Genomic DNA, 25759 nt, shown 5'->3' with positions numbered 1-25759 from the left:
CAATTCAATTTTTTGATAGATTTACTGAAAACTGGACTATTTGAAATTCTGAATCAACTTGGATGAACGAGATTGCAATCAAGGGACAAACATAGAAGGGCAACAGTTCGAAAGCTATCACGTCAACTTGGTACTTTTAAGTCGACAATTTTAACTTATATTTCGTCTGTGGTCTGTAGGCTTGTCATCTGCGGGGTTAATAACAAAAACCTAAATTAGGAACATGTATAAATTCAATAAAATAAACTAAAAGAATTGTGCGATTTCTACGATATTTTAACAAAATTTTTGGTTTATTAATAATTCTGTTTACACAATAAGAAAAGAGAGATACAGGTCACCATCTAGTGTTTTAGAGATAAAGTCCTCAAACTTGTGTTCATTTATGATCTCCTGATAACAGGAATAAGTTTCGTACTGAGTTAGGGGCATATGGACCGTATTCCTATAGAGTTTTTTGCATTTACGTTTTTGTTCACTTACAAGCTGTTTTGCGGGCGGTAACTTAAGTTTATCTCCCGAGGACGCTAATTGATTATAGAAAGACTTATTTCAAATCGGTCTCTATACTTTAGTGAGATTCATCAGCAGGAAATCAAGTTTGATATACTCATTACTTTTGATTTTAGCAAAATATTTAAAAATATTTTAAAAACTCTTGGTCGTAACTGTGTACATTGCTGTGTACAAATGGAGAATAGGTTAAACTGTCGATCTCCTCCAAACCTATTCTAACCAACTCCGTAAAATATAACCTACAGCCGCCGGTATTTTCAAGAAAATCGGAAATAATGTTTCTGTTCTAATAGAATACAACAGAGTCGCATCTGATCGACAAGCTGTTAGTCCCGGGTTCGATTCCCGCCTAGCCTCTGGGTTTTAGATGTCTGTTTTTCTGTATGATTGGGTTTATTAGTGTTTTAATAATATAAGTAGCACTTGGTCCGTGGGTGTACCAAACGAATGGCAAAGTCTACAGCTCGATCTCACTTCTCCAAACCTATTCCGTCCAAATACGTAAAATAAAGCCGACACTGTCGGTTTCCTCCAAGCTTATTCCGCCCAACTCTGTAAAATGTTACCTTACCAACGCTCGGTGTCGGTATTTTCAAGAAAATCGAAAATATGGTTTGTGTTTTTCTAATATAGTATAAGAAAGGTAAAAAATGGTGAAACTGTTGTTTGAAATTAAAAATCGAAGAGTTCAGATACAAGTGAATACAAAAATTGTACATCTTAAAATTGACAAAATAAAACAACGACGATTTTTACCAAAATGTTCGAAAACAATTTTTAATTTCGAACTAAAACTTCGTCACTTATAGAATATAGAACAGAACGTTCAGCAACCATAAATGGCAAAACTGATGCAATCTAAAAATTCGTAAAATTGTAGACTAAAAAAATGTGGAAACCATAAACTACAATTTAATTTCCACAATTTCCTTGATATATTTTTTGAGAATTCTGAATCAACATGTAGGAACGAGACTGTTCTGACTGGTGTTAATTTGGTACTTTTAAGTCGACAATCTCAATTTATATTTCATCTGTGGGGTTACTAACAAAAACCTAAGTTAGGAACTTGTATAAATTCAATAAAAGAAACTAAAAGAAATGTGCGATTTGTCCAATATTTTAACAAAATTTTTGGTTTATATTATATTATGGATAATTCTGTTTACATAACAAGAAAGGAGAAATACAGATCACCATCCAGTGTTAGCTAAAACGCGATTTTTGCTGATCACACATTATCTTTTTAGAGATAAAGTCCTCAAACTTGTGTTCATTTATGATCTCCTGATGATAGGAATAAGTTTCGTGCTGAGTTAGGGGCATATGCGCCATATTCCTATAGGGGTTTTTTGCATTTACGATTTTGTTCACTTACAAACTGTTGTGCGGGCGGTAACTTAATTTTACCTAACGAGGACGGTAAGTGATTGTAAAACGTCTTATTTCAAATCGACCTGAACTGAGATTCACCCACTGAGATTCTGAATCAACTTGGAGTAATGAGAAAACAACAAAATCATGTTACCATATCACGTCAGTTTATACTTTTAAGGTGACCATTTCAAGTCCATCAAATACTTTTTTTTTCATTTTTCATATCGTATTTAAACGAAAACATAATTTAAAAATAGCATCATGGTTAAGAAATTCACCTTCTAAAACTATTGCTTGCTAAATTTAATTCTGAGTGCCGTCCATCACATACTTTCCAACGTATGTTCTCCTGATATCGGGGATAGGATTTTGTGCTTAGTTTGCGACATTCGAGGAACGGTCTTGTTTTGTTGCCTTTAATAATAATTAATTAATCTGATAAAGTGATAATACTTTGAGTATTTCAAGAAAAATAAACGAATCTGTAAATAAAGAAGTAAAAGACGTAATTAATATAAATACTGATTACAAGTTCCTAGAAAACACCAGTTTAATTTTAAGTGACGAATTACTAGATATTAATGTAGAATTAGGTCCGACACATTATTAGTGTGTTAAAATACATCTGTTGATGTAGCAAAACATGTATTTTGTAGCGTATTTATGCTTTATGTAAAAATATGTTGTAGGTAATAAATGTAATTAAAGGGCATGTAGGATTTTTCAGTTATTTGATTCTTCAATTTTTAAATTTTTTATTTTTCGATTTCTTAATATTGCCGTTTTACGGTTTTCCAGTTTTGCGATTTTTCAATTTTTGGCGTTTCTAAATTTTCGATTTCTCAATTAATCGAATTTTTTACTTTTCAATTTTCTGATTTTTTTTTCGACTTTTACATTTTTCGATATTTTTATTTTCCCATTTATCGATTTCGTTACTTTTCAATTTTTCGATTGTTCGACGTCCCGATTTCTCAATACGTACTTCACTTTTTCCATTTTTCAGGTTTAGAATTCCCAATTTTTCGATTTTTAAAATTTATTTTTCGACTTTTCTATTTGTCAATATTTCAATTTTTCGATTTTCCGATTTAGAGTTTTATCAATTATTCGATATTTGAGTTTTCGTTTTTTGCAATATTTCGGTTCTTAAATTTTTCGATGTTTCGATTTGTTACCCTTTCGATTTTCTAATTTTTCGATTTTTTGATCTTCCAATTTTTCGACTTACATTTTTGGTTTGTTAGAACTTTCGTTTTATCGATTTTTTAATTTTCCGATTTAAATTTTTTTTTAATTTTTAGATTTTTGGATTTTGTGCCATTTCGATTTCTCTATTTTTCGGCTTTTCGACTTTTCGACTTTTCTGGATGTTTTGATGTTTCGAATTCTCGATGTTTAATTTTTTTCGATATTTCGATTATCCGATTTCTGGGAGTTTGTATGTTCCGACGTTTCATTTTTTCGATTTGCCAAATTTTCGACATTTCAGCTAAGGGACTTTTCAATTTCTCAATTTGTCAGTTTTTCGATTTTTCAGTGTTGGGTTTTGCAATTTTTTATTGTTTAATTTCTCAGTTTTTCAATTTTCTAGTGTTTCAATATTACAATTTTTTAATTTTTCGATTATAAAATATTTCGAATTTTCAGTTTTACAATTTTCGACGTTTCTAAATTTTCCATCTTCGATTTCTCAATTTCTCGATTAATAAATTTTTCGATTTTTTGACTTTTCGATTTGTTGATTTTTCGTTTGGATTTATCGATTTTTTTATCCTTCCAATTTTTCGATTTCCCGGTTTTATATTTGTCGATTTTTCAATTTTTCGATTGTTAAAAATTTGGTTTCCTCGATTTTTTATTTTTCGGTTAAAATTTTTTTTTAATTTTTCGATTTTTCAAATTTTCGATTTCTGGATTTATCAATTTTTCGAGTGTTCAATTTTCCGATTTTGCAGTTTTTTGGTTTTTCGATTTATCGATTTTTTTAAATTTTAAATTTTCCAATTTTGAATTTTTTATTTTTAGATTTTTGGATTTTGTGCCATTTCGATTTCTCTACTTTTCGGTATTTTGATTTCTCGACTTTTCGATTCCTCAATTTCTTGATCTTTTCATGTTTCGATTTCTCGATATTTCAACTTTCCGGTGTTTCAGTATTACAATTTTTTAATTTTTCGATTATAAAATATTTCGATTTTTCAATTTTACAATTTTTGACGTTTCTAAATTTTCCATTTTCGATTTCTCAATTTCTCGATTAATAATTTTTTGATTTATCGACTTTTCGATTTCTTGATTTTTCGTTTGGATTTTTCGATTATTTTATTCTTTCGATTTTCCAATTTTTCGATTTTTCAATCTTCCAATTTTTCGACTCTTTGGCTTTAAATTTTTCGATTTTTCAATTTTTCGATTCTTAAAATTTTGGTTTCCCCGATTTTTAAATTTTTCGGTTTAAATTTTTGTTTTAATTTTTCGATTTTTCAAATTTTCGATTTCTGGATTTTTCGATTTTTCAATTGTTCAATTTTCCGACTTTTTGGTTTTTTGATTTTTGTGTTTATCAATGTTTTAAAATTTTTTGATTTCTCGACTTTTCGATGTCCCGATTTATTGATCTTTTGCTGTTTCGATTTCTCGATGTTTCAACTTTTCCATGTTTCGATTTTCTGATTTCTGTTTTCGAGATTTCAGATTAAGAATTTTTCAATTTTTCGATTCTTCAATTTTTCAATTATTCACTTTTTAAAATGTTGACATTTTACGAATTTCGTTTTAGCTGTTATTTAATTTTTTATACTACAATTTTTCGATTTCTCTACATTTCGGTTTGCCGATTTTTAAAATTTTTCGATTCTTCAATTTCTGGACTTTTCGGTGTTTTTCAATGTTTTAAAATTTATACTTTTTAATTTTTTGTATGTTTCGATAGCTCAATCTTTCGATTTTTTGACTTTTGGATTTCAATATTTCGGTTTTTTTTCGACTTTTTAATTTCTCAATTTAAATTGATCGATTTTTTGAATTTTCGATTAATTGATTTTTAGATTTTTTTATTTTTGCATTTCTCGAAACCCAAAGTTTTTTTCAGTTTTTAAATTGTTTAATTTTACGATTTTTCAGGTTTACGATTTTGCTGTTTGGTTTTCTTAAATTTTCGATTTTTCGACTATCCAATTTCTCGATTTTCAATTTTTCGATTTCTAAATTTTTCGATGTTTCAATTTTTGAAATTTTTAATTTATCGATTCTTCAATTTTCTCCACTTTTTTAATTATTCAATTTTTAAAACTTTTACATTTAACGATTTTTTTTTAATGTTTGATTTAGCTATTATTTAATTTTTAATTCTCAATTTTTCGATTTCTCGATTTCTCGATATTTCAAGTTTTCGATTTCTCAATTTTTTAACATTTCAATTTTGGGAATTTTTCAATTTCTAAACTTTTCAGTGTTTTATTCTTTTAAATTTTAGATTTTTCATTATTTTTATATTTCTATTGGGCGATCTTTCAATTTGTCGACTTTTTGGATATCGATATTTTGGTTTTTGAATTTTTCGATTTTTAAAATTTTTGCTTTTTCAATTTTTCAATTTTCAGGTGTTTCAATATTACGATTTTTTAATTTTTCGATTCTACAATTTTTCGATTCTACAATTTTTCGATTTTTTAGTTTATCCAGTTTTTGGCGTTTCCAAATTTTCGATTTTTCGCTTTCCCAATTTCTCGATTTTTTCAACTTACTTGATTTTTCGATGAATTTTTCGATTTTTTTATTTTCCCATTTTTCGAGTTTACGATTACTCAGTTTTTCAATTCTTTCATTTTTCGATTTTTCAGGTTTTTGATTTTTCACTTTTAAAATTTTTCGTTTTTCAAATTTTAGATTTTTTAATTTTTCGATTCTACAATTTTTCAATTTTTTAGTTTTCCAGTTTTTGACGTTTCCAAATTTTCGATTTTTCGCTTTCTCAATTTGTCGATTTTTTCAACTTATTTGATTTTTCGATGAATTTTTCGATTTTTTTATTTTCCCATTTTTCGAGTTTACGATTACTCAGTTTTTAAATTCATTCATTTTTCGATTTTTCAGGTTTTTGATTTTTCACTTTTAAAATTTTTTGTTTTTCAAATTTTAGATTTTTCGACCTCAATTTTTTGATTTTTCGATTTTTTGATTTTTCAATTTTTCAATTTTCAGGTGTTTCAGTATGTATTACGATTTTTTAATTTTTCGATTCTACAATTTATCGATTTTTTAGTTTTCCAGTTTTTGACGTTTCCAAATTTTCGATTTTTCGCTTTCTCAATTTCTCGATTTTTTCAACTTATTTGATTTTTCGATGAATTTTTCGATTTTTTTATTTTCCCATTTTTCGACTTTACGATTACTCAGTTTTTCAATTCTTTCATTTTTCTATTTTTCAGGTTTTTGATTTTTCACTTTTAAAATTTTTCGTTATTCAAATTTTAGATTTTTCGACCTCAATTTTTTGATTTTTCGATTTCTTGATTTTTCAATTTTTTTATTTTCAGGTGTTTCAATATTACGATTTTTTAATTTTTCGATTCTGCAATTTATCGATTTTTTAGTTTTCCAGTTTTTGACGTTTCCAAATTTTCGATTTTCCGCTTTCTCAATTTTTCGATTTTTTCAACTTACTTGATTTTTCGATGAATTTTTCGATTTTTTTATTTTCCCATTTTTCGAGTTTACGATTACTCAGTTTTTCAATTCTTTCATTTTTCAATTTTTCAGGTTTTTGATTTTTCACTTTTAAAATGTTTCGTTTTTCAAATTTTAGATTTTTCGATCTCAATTTTTTGATTTTTCGATTTTTTTGATTTTTCAATTTTTCAATTTTCAGGTGTTTCAATTTTACGATTTTTTAATTTTTCGATTCTATAATTCATCGATTTTTTAGTTTTCCAGTTTTTGACGTTTCCAAATTTTCGATTTTTCGCTTTCTCAATTTCTCGATTTTTTCAACTTATTTGATTTTTCGATGAATTTTTCGATTTTTTTATTTTCCCATTTTTCGAGTTTACGATTACTCAGTTTTTCAATTCTTTCATTTTTCGATTTTTCAGGTTTTTGATTTTTCACTTTTAAAATTTTTTGTTTTTCAAATTTTAGATTTTTCGACCTCAATTTTTTGATTTTTCGATTTTTTGATTTTTCAATTTTTCAATTTTCAGGTGTTTCAGTATGTATTACGATTTTTTAATTTTTCGATTCTACAATTTATCGATTTTTTAGTTTTCCAGTTTTTGACGTTTCCAAATTTTCGATTTTTCGCTTTCTCAATTTCTCGATTTTTTCAACTTATTTGATTTTTCGATGAATTTTTCGATTTTTTTATTTTCCCATTTTTCGACTTTACGATTACTCAGTTTTTCAATTCTTTCATTTTTCTATTTATCAGGTTTTTGATTTTTCACTTTTAAAATTTTTCGTTTTTCAAATTTTAGATTTTTCGACCTCAATTTTTTGATTTTTCGATTTCTTGATTTTTCAATTTTTTTATTTTCAGGTGTTTCAATATTACGATTTTTTAATTTTTCGATTCTGCAATTTATCGATTTTTTAGTTTTCCAGTTTTTGACGTTTCCAAATTTTCGATTTTCCGCTTTCTCAATTTTTCGATTTTTTCAACTTACTTGATTTTTCGATGAATTTTTCGATTTTTTTATTTTCCCATTTTTCGAGTTTACGATTACTCAGTTTTTCAATTCTTTCATTTTTCAATTTTTCAGGTTTTTGATTTTTCACTTTTAAAATGTTTCGTTTTTCAAATTTTAGATTTTTCGATCTCAATTTTTTGATTTTTCGATTTTTTGATTTTTCAATTTTTCAATTTTCAGGTGTTTCAATTTTACGATTTTTTAATTTTTCGATTCTATAATTCATCGATTTTTTAGTTTTCCAGTTTTTGACGTTTCCAAATTTTCGATTTTTCGCTTTCTCAATTTCTCGATTTTTTCAACTTATTTGATTTTTCGATGAATTTTTCGATTTTTTTATTTTCCCATTTTTCGAGTTTACGATTACTCAGTTTTTCAATTCTTCCATTTTTCGATTTTTCAGGTTTTTAATTTTTCACTTTTAAAATTTTTCGATTTTCTAATTTTAGATTTTTCGATCTCAATTTTTCTATTTTTCGATTTTTTGATTTTTCAATTTTTCAATTTTCAGGTGTTTCAATATTACGATTTTTTAATTTTTCGATTCTACAATTTTTCGATTTTTTAGTGTTCCAATTTTTGACGTTTCCAAATTTTCGATTTTCTGCTTTCTCAATTTCTCGATTTTTTCAACTTACTTGATTTTTCGATGAATTTTTCGATATTTTTTTATTTTCCCATTTTTCGAGTTTACGATTACTCAGTTTTTCAATTCTTTCATTTTTCGATTTTTCAGGTTTTTGATTTTTCACTTTTAAAATTTTTTGTTTTTCAAATTTTAGATTTTTCGACCTCAATTTTTTGAATTTTCGATTTCTTGATTTTTCAATGTTTCAATTTTCAGGTGTTTCAATATTACGATTTTTGAATTCTTCCATTCTACAATTTTTCCATTTTTTAGTTTTCCAGTTTTTGACGTTTCCAAATTTTCGATTTTTCGCTTTCTCAATTTCTCAATTTTTTCAACTTACTTGATTTTTCGATGAATTTTTCGATATTTTTTTATTTTCCCATTTTTCGAGTTTACGATTACTCAGTTTTTCAATTCTTTCATTTTTCGATTTTTCAGGTTTTTGATTTTTCACTTTTAAAATTTTTTGTTTTTCAAATTTTAGGTTTTTCGACCTCAATTTTTTGAATTTTCGATTTCTTGATTTTTCAATGTTTCAATTTTCAGGTGTTTCAATATTACGATTTTTGAATTCTTCCATTCTACAATTTTTCGATTTTTTAGTTTTCCAGTTTTTGACGTTTCCAAATTTTCGATTTTTCGCTTTCTCAATTTCTCAATTTTTTCAACTTACTTGATTTTTCGATGAATTTTTCGATTTTTTTATTTTCCCATTTTTCGAGTTTACGATTACTCAGTTTTTAAATTCTTTCATTTTTCGATTTTTCAGGTTTTTGATTTTTCACTTTTAAAATTTTTTGTTTTTCAAATTTTAGATTTTTCGACCTCAATTTTTTGATTTTTCGATTTTTTGATTTTTCAATTTTTCAATTTTCAGGTGTTTCAATATAACGATTTTTTAATTTTTCGATTCTAAAATTTTTCAATTTTTTAGTTTTACAGTTTTTGACGTTTCCAAATTTTCGATTTTTCGCTTTCTCAATTTCTCGGTTTTTTCAACTTACTTGATTTTTCGATGAATTTTTCGATTTTTTTATTTTCCCATTTTTCGAGTTTACGATTACTCAGTTTTTCAATTCTTTCATTTTTCGATTTTTCAGGTTTTTAATTTTTCACTTTTAAAATTTTTCGATTTTCAAATTTTAGATCTTTCGACCTCAATTTTTTGATTTTTCGATTTCTTGATTTTTCAATTTTTCAATTTTCAGGTGTTTCAATATTACGATTTTTTAATTTTTCGATTTTTAGTTTTCCAGTTTTTGACGTTTCCAAATTTTCGATTTTTCGCTTTCTCAATTTCTCAATTTTTTCAACTTACTTGATTTTTCGATAAATTTTTCGATTTTTTTATTTTCCCATTTTTCGAGTTTACGATTACTCAGTTTTTCAATTCTTTCATTTTTCTATTTTGCAGGTTTTTGCTTTTTCACTTTTAAAATGTTTCGTTTATCAAATTTTAGATTTTTTGACCTCAATTTTTCGATTTCTTGATTTTTCAATTTTTCGACGTTCAGTTTTGGGATTTTTTAGTTAATCGATTCTTCAACTTTTCTTCAATTTTTCAATTTTCCGATTTTTTAGTACGATTTTTTGACTTTTCGTTTTTTCGATTTCTCGGTTCTTCGATATTTCTTTTCAATTCTTCAAATATTTTAATGACAGAGTTTTGAGTTTTGACGTTTCTAAATTTTCGATTTTTCGATTTCTAAATTTTTCATATTATTGGGCAAAATCAGTCTTATCTTGGCACGTATTCGCCCCACACACCCGCTCTTTATTTTCTTAGAGGGCTGCTAAGATAAGACTGATTTTGGCCTATGAAATACCCTCTAAGAAAAGAGAGGGCGGGTGGGCGGGGTTAGTACCTCCTAAAATAAGATCGATTTTGGCAAATAACATACCTTCCAAGAAAAGAGAGGGTGGGTGGGCGGGGCTAGTACCTGCTAAGATAAGACTGATTTTGTAAATTGTTTTAAATAATTTACAAAAAAATCTCCATGGGCTCCTAAAATAATACACCATGAGTACCCAAGAGTTTTCTGAATTAAAAAAAAAACAGTGCGGCACTCAAATTCATAAAAAATAAAACACTGAAAGCTCAAAAGATTGTACTTATTTAACCATTTCCATACATTCAAGCGACCCTGTATAGGTTGTTTTCAGTTACGTGTAATGCAAAATTGTTTATTCCTCTAGTGAAAAAAAAGCTTTTGCCCACTGGGATACCCACTTGTGTTTTATCTCACTGGAATCTATCCTGCATTTAAGTATTCAAGTTCACAGCTGCTTCCTTTCATGACACAAAGACTTGGTTTTTCCTCTGCGTGTTGTTTTCTTTGAACGTATTTCATTCTATTCTTGCATGAACATGTCACGTGATAAATTAAATGTCATTTCTAAATCAGTCAATAATTATTGAAATAATCATCTTACTGAGTAAAATTTAACAAATAATGAAGTTCTTAAATAATGTTTTTTTATAGCAGCTGCCTGAACATTTCACTTATCTAAATTATTCACCCCTTCGAGTTGAACCAACACCTGGCACCGACAGATGTTCAACTCATAAAAGCACGAATACCTCGTAGAACGGGATTTCCTCGTGAATAAATAACACGTAGGCTTGAAAAGAGTTCATTGATATTTGTCTAGCTTATTTGGTCAAATGACTCAGACGTTGAACCATTACAAATTGCTATCTATTAATTCCAGTGAAAGGTACATGTAAGAGATACTTTTATATCTACCATCATCGATTACAATCTACATCATAAAATAATGCCACCCAAGGGAGTAATTTTAATTTAATTTGAGTCTGGCCTGGACAAACCACCAGAGTGAATTTGTCACCATGACGAAACAAAATATTTACGAATCCGTTAGTGTCAGCATTTATATTGCCCTATTTCTGGGGATTTTTCCAACCTATTTTAGTAAAATAGGCAAACGCGTGATCCTCGCCACGAATAAGTGGTGTTCTGCTATTATTTTCACTTATTTCGTCTTGTTCACTACTATGGTATATATGAGTACGTTGGCGTTCAATCCAATCACTGACGGAACTCTCTACAACTTCAACACTTTGGCAAAATTGCTAACTTTGGTGGTGACACTTGTAGGAGATTTGGGCACTTGGGCTTTGCTCATCCAAGGCTACTTCCACAAACACCACGTCAAAAATTTTTTCAACACTGTTGCCACCATTGACAAAACTTTCACCAAAATTGGGCACAAAATCAACCACAATTTTTACACCTACTTGGCTATCAATCTAAGCGGTCCTGCTTTGACTGTGAGTAATGTGGTGATGCAACTTTGGAATATGAAAAGAGGAAAAGAAAAAATGGATCGGCTTCCTCCCATTTTGCTTTTCTGTCATTTCTACAGTTTCAGTTTAGTCCATCATGGAGAAACTTTATTTGTGACGTGTAATGTTGTTTTGAGTAAGAGATTTGAGGCGATTGGTTTGATTTTGAAGAAACTGGGTGAAAGGAGTTCGTTGAGGGATAAAGCAAGAATAACGAAAGAGAAAAAGCTTGCTATTAGTGGTGGGTTGGTCGCTATTTTTGTACTTATATTTTTGACTTTGTTGTAGATTTGATTAAGAATTCCAAGCCTGATGATAAGGTTCTCGATATTTGTATAGCGTGTCACGATAAGTTGTGCGATTTGCACGATGTTGTTAACAAAGTTTTTGGGTTTTTGGTGATAGTGGGATCTCTTATTCAGTTTAATACTGTCGTTTTTGCCTTCTGCTACTGTTACTATAGCGTAAGTTAATTGTTTGGTTTAACGTAAACACAGTCACTCTAAAATATTTACACTTGAATAAGTTTCATACTATGAAAAATTGTTAAAAAAGGTTAGGATGTTTGTTTTCTGATAACAGTGATAAAATAAATAACACTCCCACGGCGCCTGAGCTTTCCGAAACACTGAGAAACGTCAAAACTTGGAAAATTGCTAAATCGCAAAATTTTAAAATCGAAAAATCGAAAAATTGGAAAGTCGTAAAACTCAAATATCGAAAATTTGAAGAATCGAAAGATTGAGAAATTGAACAATCGAAAGATTGAAACACACAAATCTTGATAAATCGAAAAATCGAATAACTGAAAAATCGAAAAACTGAAAAATTAAGATCGAGAAGTCCAAAAAATGAAAGATCGAGAAATCGAAACATCAAAAAACTGAAAAATTCGATAAATTGAAAAGAAATATCGAAGAACTGAATAATCGAGAAAACGAAAAGTCAAAAAATCGAAAAATTAATGAACTGAAAAATTGAAAGGTCGACTAAAAATTGAAGAATATCTACATAAATTAAAAAATTCCAAAACTGAAGCCTTGAAAAATTTAACAACTGAGAAATCAAACAGTCGAAAAATTGAAAATTTAAGAAAACGAAACACTGAAAAATGAAAAACGTGAATAATTAAAGAACTGGAAAACTGAGTAATCGAAAGCTCGAGAAATCGTATCGAAAAATTCAACAATCAAAAATTTTAAAAATCGAGAAATTCAGAAAGCGAAATATCGAAATCCAAAAAGTCGAAAAATCGGAAGATTGATCAATAGAAACATATAGAAATTGAAAAATCTAAAATTCAAAAGATCCAAAATCTAGAGATCCAGAAATTGAAAATTTTCGAAAATTGAAACGTTGAAAAATTGAGAAATCGAAAGCTCGAAAAATCGGGAAATCAAAAAATCGAAAAATTTTAGAAATCAAGAAACTGAAATGTCGAGAAATCGAGAATTTGAGAATATTAAAAATTAAATAATAGCTAAATCAAAACATCAAAAAAAATCGTCAAATGTAAAAGTTTTAAAAAATGAATAATTGAAAAAGTGAAGGTCCGAAAAACAGAAACATCGAAAAATGGAATAGTCGAAAAATTTAGGTAGAAAAGTCGAAAATTTAAGGAAACGAAACATTGAGAAATCATATACCTGTAAAATCGTAAAACTAAAGAATTGAAAAATTGAGAAACCGAAAAATCGAAAATTTAGAAACGTCAAAAATTGTAAAATTGATAAATTGAGAAATTTAAAAAAAAACTCGGAGGATCGAGCAATAAAGACATACAGAAATTGAAAATTTTCCAAAATTGAAATGTTGAAACATTGAAAAATCGAAAGCTTGAAGAATCGAAGAATTGAAATACCTAAAAATTTAAAAATCGAAAAAAAATTGAAGAATCGATCAACTAAAAAACACAAACACTGAAACATCAATAAATTGAAAAATTGGGAAATCGAATAATCAAAAAATTGAAGTAGAAAAATCGAAAATTCAAGAAAACGAAAAACTGAAAAATCGCAAACCTCAAAAACCGAAAAATTAAAGAATTAAAAAACTGAGTAATTGAAAACTTGAGAAATCGAATCATTGTAAGGTCGGGGTTTCGAGATATGAGAAAATAAAAAAATTGAAATTCGTATCATCAAAAAATCAAGTAATCGAATAATCGAAAAATAATCGAGAAAGTGAGAAACCAGAAAATCGAAAATTTAGAAACGTCAAAAATTGTAAAATTGATAATTCGAAAAATTTTGGAATCGAAAAATTAAAAATCGCAATATTGAAACACCGAAAAATTGAACAATTAAAAATTTAAAAAATCGAGAAAGTCGAAACCGAAGTATCGAAATCCAAAAAGCCGAAAAATCGGAAGATCGAGCAACAGAAACATAAAATTAAAAAAAATCTAACAACTGAAAAGTCCAGAAATTGACAATTTTCCAAAATTGAAATGTTGAAAAAACGAGAAATCGAAAGCTCGAAAAATCTAGAAATCAAAAAATCAAAAAATTTCAGAAATCGAAAAATCGAAATGTCGAGGAATCGAAAAATTGAGTGTGTTAAAAATTAAATAATAGCTAAATCGAAACATCAGAAAAATCGTCAAATGAATAATCGAAAAAGTGAAGGATCGAAAAACTGAAATATCTAAAAATTGAAAAATCGAATAGTTGAAAATCGAGATCGAAAAATCGAAAATTTCAGAAAACGAAACACTGAAAATTCATAAACCTGAAAAATCGTAAAATTAAAGAATTGAAAAATTGAGAAATCAAAACTCGAAAAATCGAATCATTTCATTCCATTTTCATCGAAAACTCTGCTCTCGAGAAGTGGAAATATAAAAAAATCGAAAAGTCGTATAATCAAAAAATCAATTAATTGACAGCCATCGAATAGTCGAAAAATTGAGGTAGAACAATTGAAAATTTAAAAAAGCCAAACTTTGGTAAATCATAAACCTGAAAAATCGTAAAATTAAAGAATTGAAAAATTGAGAAATCGAAATTCAAAAAATCGAATTATTTCATTCCAATTTCATCAAAAACTCTGGGTCTCGAGAAATGGGAAAATAAAAACATCGAAAAATCGTATAATCGAGAAATCAATTAATTGAAAAGCCGAAAAAAATCGAGAAATTGAGAAACCGAAACATCAAAAATCACAAACGTCAAATATTGGGAAATTGAAAAATCGAAAAATTTTAGAATCGAAAAATTAAAATAGCGCAATATTGAGACACCAGAAAACTTAGAAATTGAAAAATCAAAAATTTTAAAAATCGAAAAATTTAAAAACCGAAATATCGAAATCCAAAAAGTCGAAAAATCGGAAGATCGAGCAACAGAAACATACAGAAATTGAAAAATCTAAAATTTAAAATATCGAAAAACTGAAAAGGTTAGAAATTGAAAATTTTCCAAAATTGAAATGTTGAACAACTGAGAAAGCGAAAGATCGAAAAATCGAGAAGTCGAATAATCGAAAAATTTTAGAAATCGAAAAACCGAAATGTCGAGAAATCGAAAAATTGAGTATAAAAATTAAACAAAAGCTAAATCAAAACACCAAAAAAATCGTCAAATGTAAAAGTTTTAAAAATTGAATAACTGAAAAATGCTAAAACTTGAATATCTAAAAATTGAAAAATCGAAGAAAAATTGAAGAATAAAGAAACTAAAAAATACAAAAACTGAAACACTGAAAAATTGAGAAATCGAAAAATTGAAAAATCGAGAAATTGAGGTGGAAAATCGAAAATTTAAGAAAAATAAACATTGAAAAATCATAAAGCTGAAAAATCTTAAAATTAAAGAATTGAAAAATTAAGAAATCGAAACGCGAAAAATCAAATCATTTCATTTCATTTTGATCGAAAACTCTGGAGAAATGGAAAATAAAAAAATTGAAAAGTCGTATAATCGAAAAATTAATTAATCTAAAAATCGAAACAAAATCAAGAAATTGGGAAACCGAAAAATCGAAAATCTGAAACGTCAAAAATTGTAAAATTGATAATTCGAAACATTTTGAAATCGAAAAGTTACAAAATCGTAATATTGAAACACAGGAAAATTGAAAAATCGAACAAGAAAAAATTTCGAAAATCGAGAAATTCAAAAAGTCGAAAAATCGAAAGCTCGAGCAATCAGAAATTGAAAAATCTAAAATTTAAAAAATCGAAAAACTGAAAAGGCCATAAATTCAAAATTTTCCACAATTGAAATGTTGAAAAATTGAGAATTCGAAAGCTCGAAAAATAGAGAAATGGATTAATGAAAATCGAAAAACCGAAATGTCGAGAAATCGAAAATTTTAGTATTAAAAATTAAATAATAGCTAAATCAAAATATCAAAAAAAATCGAAAAATGTAAAAGTTTTGAAAATTGAATAACTGAAAAAATGAAGAATCGAAAAACTGAAATTCCTAAAAATTGAAAAATCGAAGAAAAATTGAAGAATCGATAAACTAAAAAAATACAAAAACTGAGACATCGAAAATCTGAAAAATCGAAAAATTGAAAAATCGAGAAATTGAGGTAGAAAAATCGAAAATTTATCAAAACGAAACATTGAAAAATCATAAAGCTGAAAAATCGTAAAATTAAAGAATTGAAAAATTAAGAAATCGGAACTCAAGAAATCGAATCATTTCATTCCATTTTCATCGAAAATTCTGGCTCTCGAGAAATGGGAAAATAAAAAAATCGAAAAATCGTTTAATCGAAAAGTCGAAATAATCAAGACATTGAGAAACCGAAAAATCGAAAATCAGAAACGTCAAAAATTGGGAAATTGAAAAATCGAAAAATTTTTGAATCGAAAAATTAAGAAAGCGTATTATGGAGACACCGGAAAACTGAGAAATCGAAAAATCAAAAAATTTAAAAATCGAAAAATTTAAAAACCGAAATAGCGAAATCCAAAAAGTCGAAAAAACGAAAGATCGAGCAACAAAAGCATACAGAAATTGAAAAATCTAAAATTTAAAATATAGAAAAACTGAAAAGATCAGAAATGGAAAATTTTCCAAAATTGAAATGTTGAAAAACTGAGAAAGCGAAAGATCGAAAAATCGGTAAATCGAGTAATCGAAAAATTTTAGAAATCGAAAATCCGAAATGTCGAGTAATCGAAAAATTGAGCATAAAAATTAAACAAAAGATAAATCAAAACATCAAAAAAGTCGTCAAATGTATAAGTTTTAAAAATTGAATAACTCAAAAATGGGAAAACTGAATTATCTAAAAATTGAAAAATTGAAGAAAAATTGAAGAATCGATAAACTAAAAAATACAAACACTGAAACATCGAAAAATTGAAAAATCGAGAAATCGAATAGTCGAAAAATTGAGGTAAAAAATCGAAACTTTAAGAAAACGAAACATAAAAAAATCATAAACCTGAAAAAGCGTAAAACTAAAGAATGGAAAAATTGACAAATCGAAACTCGAAAAATCGAATCATTTCATTTCATTTCCTTTCATTTGGCTTTCGAGAAATAGGAAAATAAAAAAATTGAAAAGTCGTATCATCGAAAAATTAATTAATCGAAAGGTCGAAAAATCAAAAAATCGATTAATCAAGAAATTGAGAAATTAAAAAATCGAACATTTAGAAACGTCAAAAATTGGAAAATTGAAGTATGGAAAAATTAAAGAATGGAACAATCGCAAAGTCCCAACACTGAAAAATCGAAATATTAAAAAACCGAAATGTAGAGAAATCGAAAAATTGAAGTATTAAAAATTAAATAATGGCTACATCGAGCATCAAAAAATCGTAAAATGTAAGAATAAAAAAAAATAAATAGGTACATAATTGAAAAACTGAAGAATCGAAAAACTGAAAAATCGAGAAGTTGAAAATTCTCAAACTGAAATCTCGAAAATTTCCACACATCGAAAAACTTACAAACGAAGAAACGAAACATCGAGAAATCGAAAAGTCGAGAAATCGAAATAGCATAAAATCGAAAAATCGAAAAATTAAAGATTGAAAAATTGTAAAATTTCAAGATTGGAAAATTAGTAGATTGAAAAATTAGTAAATTGAAAAATTGAATAATCAAATAAGAAAAAAATTTAAACTATATTGAAAAATTTAGTTATCGTTTTATCATCTAGATGACATTCCAAACATACATGGAATTTGACAACAATCGGTCCAAGAATTGCGGATATTATTTGTCTTATAAAAATCAACACAGATGGCGGACAGAGAGACAGAAAGACAGACGGAAACGCAGACCTATTTTTAGTACTGTATGGGCCATGAATCATTGAGAAAACATGAAAGTAACCAGTCGCCCGATGGACCATGTCTTTGTTCATTTAAAACAACAATGAGAAGCAATTTCACAAGCATACCATCTGTTTTAAAGAATTTAATTTAAGAAAAGTATGCAACCAACAATTCAAGGATCACATTGACAAATGTTTCGCTATTATAGTGGAAACTAATATATTTTACTTATAAAAATATTGAAAAATAGCCTTCAAAAATAAATTATTTAGGCCAAATTGAGGGCAATAGTACCTACCACCTAAAGCTTGACAAATGACGCCAACTCCAATTCGTTCAATTTTTGATCTCGCAGTATATGCATGATAAATTTTATATACAAGACATTGTCTCAAAATGTACAAATAAACGACGAAAATTAACTTTTGCAGATTTCCATTAGACCGATTTCTACACTTGGCTGGTTCTTTTGGGCTGTATTTCGCATTTATGAGTTAACTAGAAAGGCAATTTCTGCACACATCACAACGAGTGAAGTAAGTTAGTATTTTGAAGATTGTAAAGTTTTGTTTTTGTAGATAATAGAGACTCTTAAAGCAGTCTCATGAAAAATATTCTGTATTATTCATTGCTCTGTTACCACCCTGTTTTAGGCTCAAACCATACTACACTTGGTTGGTAAGTTAATGATTCACGCCGATACACACACTGAAGAAAAGGTAAAACCTAACACAGACTTGGGTTAAATTCCGATTTCAACTTATTTTCAGTTAAAAATGTTTGCTCTTCAAATTAAACACAGAACCAGACCATTAACAGCCCTTGGATTATTCCCAATAGACGGAACCTTCGCGTTTACAGTAACAAACACCTAACCACTTCATCTCAAACTATGTACTTTAAAAAAATGTTTTAGATCATCGGAGCCACTACAACTTATATTACCATCATCTATCAATTTCAGGTCAATAAACTCGCGTGTTAAGAAAAAAGAGTCGAGACGACTCTGTTTATGCTATTTAAACAAAACATCACTTAATTAACATTATTTAAGCACATTTGTTGAGATAAATAACTACCGCAAACTTTCACATTCCTTGAAAATAAATTATTTGTACAAATTAATAATTCTGTCGGCCTCTCTAAATCCAGTTTCTATTGCCCCATGCACCGTTGAATAAAAATAGGCATGCGTGGCCTCTCCCGCAAACTGTAAAATCGGTTTTCCATTTTTATTTAGTACAGGCTGAGCTAATTCCATTTCAGCTGTGACTTGACTACGACGAGCTTTGGGGGTTTGGTAAGAATAGCTTCCTCTGAAGTGGGGGTTGCTATACCAGGAGGTCCTACAAATACGGACGAAATAAACACGTCAAGGTTATATAAACACTCACTTGATTATCGCATCTAGTTTAGAAATGTTGTATTTATGCCCCATAAACTTCTTAAGCAGATACTCAATGCCTGGTATCATCGTTTCTTCCTCCATGCGTTCAACTTCAGGAACCACTTCACCAGTTAACCATGCAATGAGCACATTTGGATTATGAGCCACCGGGTACACACTATATAATTCTGTCAACCAAGAGCGTCCCCGCTGCAAATATCCATCAATATCTTAACGAGTTAACAATCGTGTTACCTTTATTGGACCTTGCGGAAACTCCTCAAGAACTCGGAGTTTATCCGATTCGTTCCAGATTAGAAGAAAACCCGAAAAATTGTCTTCCCACCACTTTGTTTTGAACCTTAAGGCAATTTTCATCACAGCTCCGAAACCTATATGTCTAATAGCTTCGCGTTTAACTCGGGGTAATGAAGGTATAAACATACTGCGTTGTCTTTCTTTGAGGACACCTATAGACGTGGTTAAAATAACATGGTCGGCTGTGTAATTTGTACGATCTGAACACACAACGGTAACACCATTTTGACTAGAATTTTTGTTCCACAATACTTTAGTTACTTCTTTGTTTAATAATACTGCTTGATTGAATGGTAGCTGCTTAGCAGGATCAGGAATTTTTTTCATTAGGATGTCTAAAATGGTTTCGTAGCCCATCCCGTTCCATTTTAGTTGTTTATCACCCTCACAGTCTGTATAGTCGCTTTTAGCTGATGGGTCAAACCACGAAAACGCCCCTTCATAATCCAAAACGATATGACGCAACAGATCCATAGAAGACTTAGCGACTTCCAACTTATCCGGATTTTTCTGGTACTTATCATAAATAGTCGAGTTATATCTTAAATAAAAAAGTTAAACACACTCTAGATTTATCCAGATCTACCCACTTCTTCATACAGTACCACCCAAGACTTCTACCTTCAACCACGTTCCGGTGACCATCAGGCCCATACACCGAATCAATTAAACTAATAATCTCTTCACCAAACTCCCTAGTGATAGTTTTCTTAGAGGAATAATACACCGCGTTAGAAGCATCACTATGCCGCAAAATGTTAAAGTCCTTGACTAGGTCATACACAACGTTATCTTTAGTACCGTGACACGATTCTGCACCAAGGTCGACGAAAGCCTCTCCGAAGAAAACGCTGCGAATTCGGCCCCCAATTCGATTTTCGGCCTCCAAAATTTTCACGTTGGTGTAGTTGTTTTCGAAAAGTCTGGCAGCAGCCGCTATTCCTGCTGACCCTGCTCCGATTATTATAATCGGTGGGGATTTAGCACTAACTCTTGTGTAGATTTGTAAAAACACTACTAGGACGAGCTTGAGGAGTTTCATTTTGGGTGAGAAATTCGTTGGCTCGGACGCAACTAAGCAATTGAACTAATTATAGTAGTTATTCAAATATGGAAACAGCTGGATATAGAGATTACAGAAGTTTGGGTCATAGGTTAAGGGTATGTTATGTAAATCAAAACATTGTTAAATATTTTGTTGCGAAAGTTATTTTTGGCAAATTATACTATTATTATTTTAGTAATATCTGAACCTATTTGTTGTGGAAAAAAGTGACAATGTTCGTCAATATTTTGTTATCAGGAGGTCTTCTATTTTCGTCAGCCGCTTGTCTATCTTCCCAATTAAACAACGCAGCATTTTCTAAGAATCTGCGTTTACTTTTTTCTAAAACTGAAACCATAGATTATTTTGTCAATTTTTTTGTACCTATGTACCATGTAAAACGGTTAAATTCCCAGCTGAACCTCCATATTCTTCAGGTAGACAATCTTTTGGAAAATATTTTGCTAAACATTCAATGGAATGGTTCTCAGTGACCTAGAATTGTCGTTTCAACATCCTGTTAACAGTGTCTACATCACTTACCAAAATATCACTTTTCACTAGAGCTTTCACCAAATTTAAAAATTGAGTCATAAATGACTTAGTGTGAACATAGTGGATCGCTTTGAGTCGTAATGGAACCACTTCTTGTAAATAAAACAAAATTTTCTTTAATTGGAGTGGATCGAGCTTAGATATCACATTAAAAGGGACGTCTAGCATATCTACGATCACCACGTATCCGTTGAAATTGCCCTCTTTATAAAGATTTGACATAAGGGTCATATCTAGATGTACCATTTGAGTGGCAAGATCAAACTTATCTGCATCTACATCCAATAATCTAATGTACACTATGTTCGTTCCGTCTGGTGTTTTCGGTAATAGTGTAATCAAACTTACATCTAAACTACTTAAGTCGCCTCTGACAAGTAGTTCTGGGCAATAAGTCTTAAATGTGAAGTAAGAATCAACTGCATCTCTAGTGATTTCGTTCTGGTATTGCCATCTTTGGAGGAAGAGAATTGCTTGTGCCTCTGATATTAATATCAATATTGTGAATTGGGAACACTGTCACTATATTATTAATTTTACCGTTAATTTCTGGTAGATGAGGTTCTTCTTTTGTCCACTCTATGAGTTTCCAGACGTCTTGTTTCTTCAAGTTGTTGTCTACGTCGTAGTCGATTTCGACGTCGAAGAAATTTCTCTCCATCACTATGTGTGTTAAATTCTTATTATTGTTTCGAGAGTGTGTTCTGAAACAAGAAAATGGAAAACAAGGCACGAATAAATCGAAATAAATAAAAGTTGTTGGTAAAAAATGTCATAACAAACGATTAACATTATCTTCGCTCATTAAACTTATGAAGTCTTTAAGAAAAAAATGTAAACAACTGTCGTCTTTTTAAACGGAGATTTTACCGAAAACCAAACAACATGAATGATGATAATAATAATAATAAGTATTTATTGATTTCATTAGAAAGAAACCCCAAATAACTACTTTTTTTAAATAAAATTTTAACATATTCGAAAAACGACCTTGTCGTCAACGTTTACACAGAAATATTTAAAAAATCATATAATATAGATACAATGTAGTACAATTTAGCGCCACCTTTGTTTTCGCGCCAATGAAACGATATTTTAAGGTGGGGCTTGAATGAGTAGGAGGAGCATCAGTAATATTGATTTTTAAATGTAATTCTCACATTTGATATTTTTATTTAATACCGGCTTAATACTTTCTAGGTACCATGTTACGATTTATCTTTCTTTTGCCAACGGTATAACATATTTGTCCAAGATTCTATTAAGATAATAATTTTCCATTAATTAACAGTAATAAGATCAGTCACTAGAATCAAGAGGTGGGTGGGTGGGGCTATTGCTTGCTTAAAAGGCTGTAGCCCCACCCACCCACTCTTATTCCATTTTGATGCCCTTTTTATTGGTTCTGACATGGAAGTTGGATTTAAATTGACAAATAATAGATTCTGTATACAACACTTTTTTTAATCCAAATCGAAAAACGACCATGCCGTCAATTTTTACATGGAAATATAAAAAAAATCATATAAAGTAGGCACATTGTAGTACAATTTCAAACGGCGCCCTTGTCTCCGAGCCAATGAAACGATTTATTAAGGTGGAGCTTGAGTGAGTGGGAGGAGCATCAGTAATATTGCTTTTCGAATGTAATTCTCACGTTTGATGTGTTTATTTAATACCAACTTAAAACTTCCTAGATATTTTGTTTACAATTTATCAATTTTGTACCAACGGATTTGCCTAAGATTCTTCTTCTTAATAAGATAATAATGTTTCCATTAATTAACAGTATTAAGATCAGTCACTAGAAACAAATGGAAGGTGGGTGGGCGGGGCTATCGCTTGCTTATAAGACTGCAGCCCCACCCACCCACCCTGATTTTATTTTTATGGTCCTTTTTATTGGCTCTGAGATGGAAGTTGGATTTAAATTGAAAAATAATAGAATCTATATAGAACAATTTTTTTAAATCCAATTAGCCAATAACACGTGACGTCACGCTGTGGCGGGAACTCAGCGTTTGACAAGCGCCGTGAAACTCCATAAGTGGCAATGTTAACATTTTCGCATTTCATTTAAAAGTGTAGGTATTTATCTAGAAAATAAACACGTGAAAAGCTTCTTTCATATCTTTTTTGTGTATCAGGGTGCTTTTTTTTGGCGATTTGAGTTTAAAAATACATAATAAAAATAAAAATACAGAACGCTGTTTTGGTCTGAATTCCTCGTCACCCAAAATACATCCGTGTGTTTTAAAAAGCGGTAAATCGGAAATTAATATTTTCGTTTGAGGTTAATGCGACGGGTTTAAGTGAAGGTGTGTGATTTGTTTTTAAAGTATGGATAATTTAAGTGATTATGCACGATGTCTTTCTTTCAAAGAGAAAAACAGATATGTACAAAAGTTAAACAATTTAAACGGCGGAGATCCTTATACAATGAGTGCAAGTGATTTTAATTTGTGTTTAGACCATGTCCCTACCATAACAATAAATACCATTCTAAACTTTTTTATTTTTGGAATAAGTAAAATAACCCACAATGAAATTCGTGCATTCAAAAGTCTAGAGGCATTTATTCAGTTTTCTCTTTTTTAAACAACTGTGTCTTTCAAAATTACAAGTATTATGAGTGGATTTATTTTGATATCCTAAATTTTGTGATGGAACATAATCAGGATGGTCCACATCCGACAAATATGCAGGTTTACCTAAAAGAGCACCAATGTAGTAATTTATTAGAAACTGTAAATCTAATAGGTAGTTACTGTACCTAAAATAAAATGATCCGAACAAACATAGGAATACTTTACTTTGGATTCGTTAAATCCACTCGTTTCAAGGCTTTTAACCAAAGCTTCCGCTTTTTTTCCCATCCTGTATATATTTACCTTTATTGTTGCTAATTGCTGGGAAAGGAAAATAAAATTTGTCCGCATTTCTGGTGCTTCGATTCGCGCAACCCACAACAGCACAAAATTTAGGCATTTTCTCCTAAAATACAAAATATTATAATATTAAGATGCTAGTGTATTTAAAAAACATTGATGTACATTAACAAAGAATTAATTTGCAAAACAAATGATATAAGATGCAGCGAAGTTAACCTGTACATCACATTGGAAAACATTATTTTTTAAGCCTATTCAAACGTTATGGTGCGTTTTACAGATATCTACACAGTGTAGAAACTGTAACAAACTTACCAAACCATAAAAACACAGTTGACACACTCTCAAATTTAAATGAATTCCGAAGATATTAGCATTGACTCTTATGAGAAAACCGGCTAGTTGTCAAACGCTGCCATCTTGGTGACCTCGGATGACGTCAGTGTATTTGGCTAATTTTGGCACTTATTCGAAAAACGACCATGCCTACAAGGTTTACATAGAAATATTGAAAAAAATCATATAAAGTAGCCACATTGTAGTACAATTTCAAACGGCGCCCTTGTCTCCGAGCCAATGAAACGATTTATTAAGGTGGAGCTTGAGTGAGTGGGAGGAGCATCAGTAATATTGCTTTTTAAATGTAATTCTCACATTTGATATTTTTATTTAATAACAGCTTAATATTTTCTAGATACCATGTTTACGATTTATCGTTTTTTTGTCAACGGTATAACATATTTGCGCAAGATTCTAATAAGATAATAATTTTCCCTTAATTAACAGTATTAAGATCAGCCACTAGAATCAAGAGCTGGGTGGGTGGGCAGGGCTATTGCTTGCTTATAAGACTGCAGCCCCACCCACCCACCCTTATTCCGTTTTGATGACCATTTTTATTGGTTCTGACATGGAAGTTAGATTTAAATTGATAAATAATAGATTCTGTATAGGACAATTTTTTTTAATCGAATTCTGGCACTTGTTCGAAAAAAGACCATGCCGTCAATTTTTACGTAGAAATATAAAAAATCATATAAAGTAGCCACATTGTAGTACAATTTCAAAAGGCGCCCTTGTCTCCGAGCCAATGAAACGATTTATTAAGGTGGAGCTTGAGTGGGAGGAGCATCAGTAACATTGCTTTTTAAATGTAATTCTCACATTTGATATTTTTATTTAATAACAGCTTAATACTTTCTAGATACCTTGTTTACGATTTAATTTTTTTTTGCCAACGGTATAACATATTTGCCCAAGATTCTAATAAGCTAATAATTTTCCATTAATTAGCAGTGTTACGATCAGCCACTAGAATCAAGAGGTGGGCGGGTGGGCGGGGCTGTTGCTTGATTAAAAGAGTATAGCCCCACCCACCCACCCTTTTTCCGTTCTGTTGACCCTTTTTATTGGTTCTGAGTTGGAAGTTGGATTTAAATTGATAAATAATAAATTCTGTATAGAACAATTTTTTTAATCCAATTCTGACACTTATTCGAAAAACGAACATGCCGTCAATTTTTACATAGAAATATAAAAAAATCCTATAAAGTAGTCACATTGCAGTACAATTTCAAACGGCGCCCTTGTCTCCGAGCCAATGAAAAGATTTATTAAGGTGGAGATTGAGTGAGTGGGAGGAGCATCAGTAATATTGCTTTTTGAATGTAATTCTCACGTTTGATGTGTTTATTTAACACCAACTTAAATCTTCCTAGATAATTTTTTACAATTTATCAATTTTTATACCAACGGATTTGCCTAAGATTCTAATAAGATAATAATGTTTCCATTAATT

The 25759-nt window shown here is 29.6% G+C and overlaps 3 protein-coding genes across 3 annotated transcripts; 1 reads left to right on the top strand and 2 right to left on the bottom strand.

The window, feature by feature from the left end:
• Positions 1-11065: 11065 nt before the first annotated feature.
• LOC135124061 (putative gustatory receptor 28b) lies at positions 11066-18767 on the top strand. Its single transcript, XM_064048923.1, has 6 exons — positions 11066-11708; positions 11810-11985; positions 18197-18301; positions 18419-18484; positions 18536-18625; positions 18682-18767. The coding sequence occupies exons 1-6, from the start codon at positions 11066-11068 to the stop codon at positions 18748-18750; spliced, it is 1149 nt and encodes a 382-aa protein (XP_063904993.1). The 3' UTR covers positions 18751-18767.
• Positions 18768-18770: 3 nt separating this feature from the next.
• Positions 18771-20534, bottom strand: LOC135124060 (spermine oxidase-like). Its single transcript, XM_064048921.1, has 4 exons — positions 20061-20534; positions 19408-20011; positions 19160-19362; positions 18771-19111 (listed from the first exon to the last, which is right to left on the bottom strand). The coding sequence occupies exons 1-4, from the start codon at positions 20510-20512 to the stop codon at positions 18874-18876; spliced, it is 1497 nt and encodes a 498-aa protein (XP_063904991.1). The 5' UTR covers positions 20513-20534; the 3' UTR covers positions 18771-18873.
• A 157-nt stretch (positions 20535-20691) lies between these two features.
• On the bottom strand, positions 20692-21781 carry LOC135124059 (alpha-tocopherol transfer protein-like). The gene is made up of 4 exons (XM_064048920.1): positions 21611-21781; positions 21059-21552; positions 20908-21010; positions 20692-20857 (listed from the first exon to the last, which is right to left on the bottom strand). Exons 1-4 carry the CDS (start codon positions 21729-21731, stop codon positions 20724-20726), a joined length of 852 nt encoding a protein of 283 aa, XP_063904990.1. The 5' UTR covers positions 21732-21781; the 3' UTR covers positions 20692-20723.
• Positions 21782-25759: the final 3978 nt, after the last annotated feature.

This window comes from Zophobas morio, unplaced genomic scaffold (genome assembly GCF_036711695.1).
Source record: "Zophobas morio isolate AGI-343-1 ecotype UQ-CSIRO unplaced genomic scaffold, CSIRO_AGI_Zmor_V1 ptg000007l, whole genome shotgun sequence".
In the NCBI taxonomy this organism is placed as follows: domain Eukaryota; kingdom Metazoa; phylum Arthropoda; class Insecta; order Coleoptera; family Tenebrionidae; genus Zophobas; species Zophobas morio.
The sequence above is the reverse complement of the archived record's forward strand: the minus strand, read 5'-3'. Positions and strand labels throughout refer to the sequence as shown.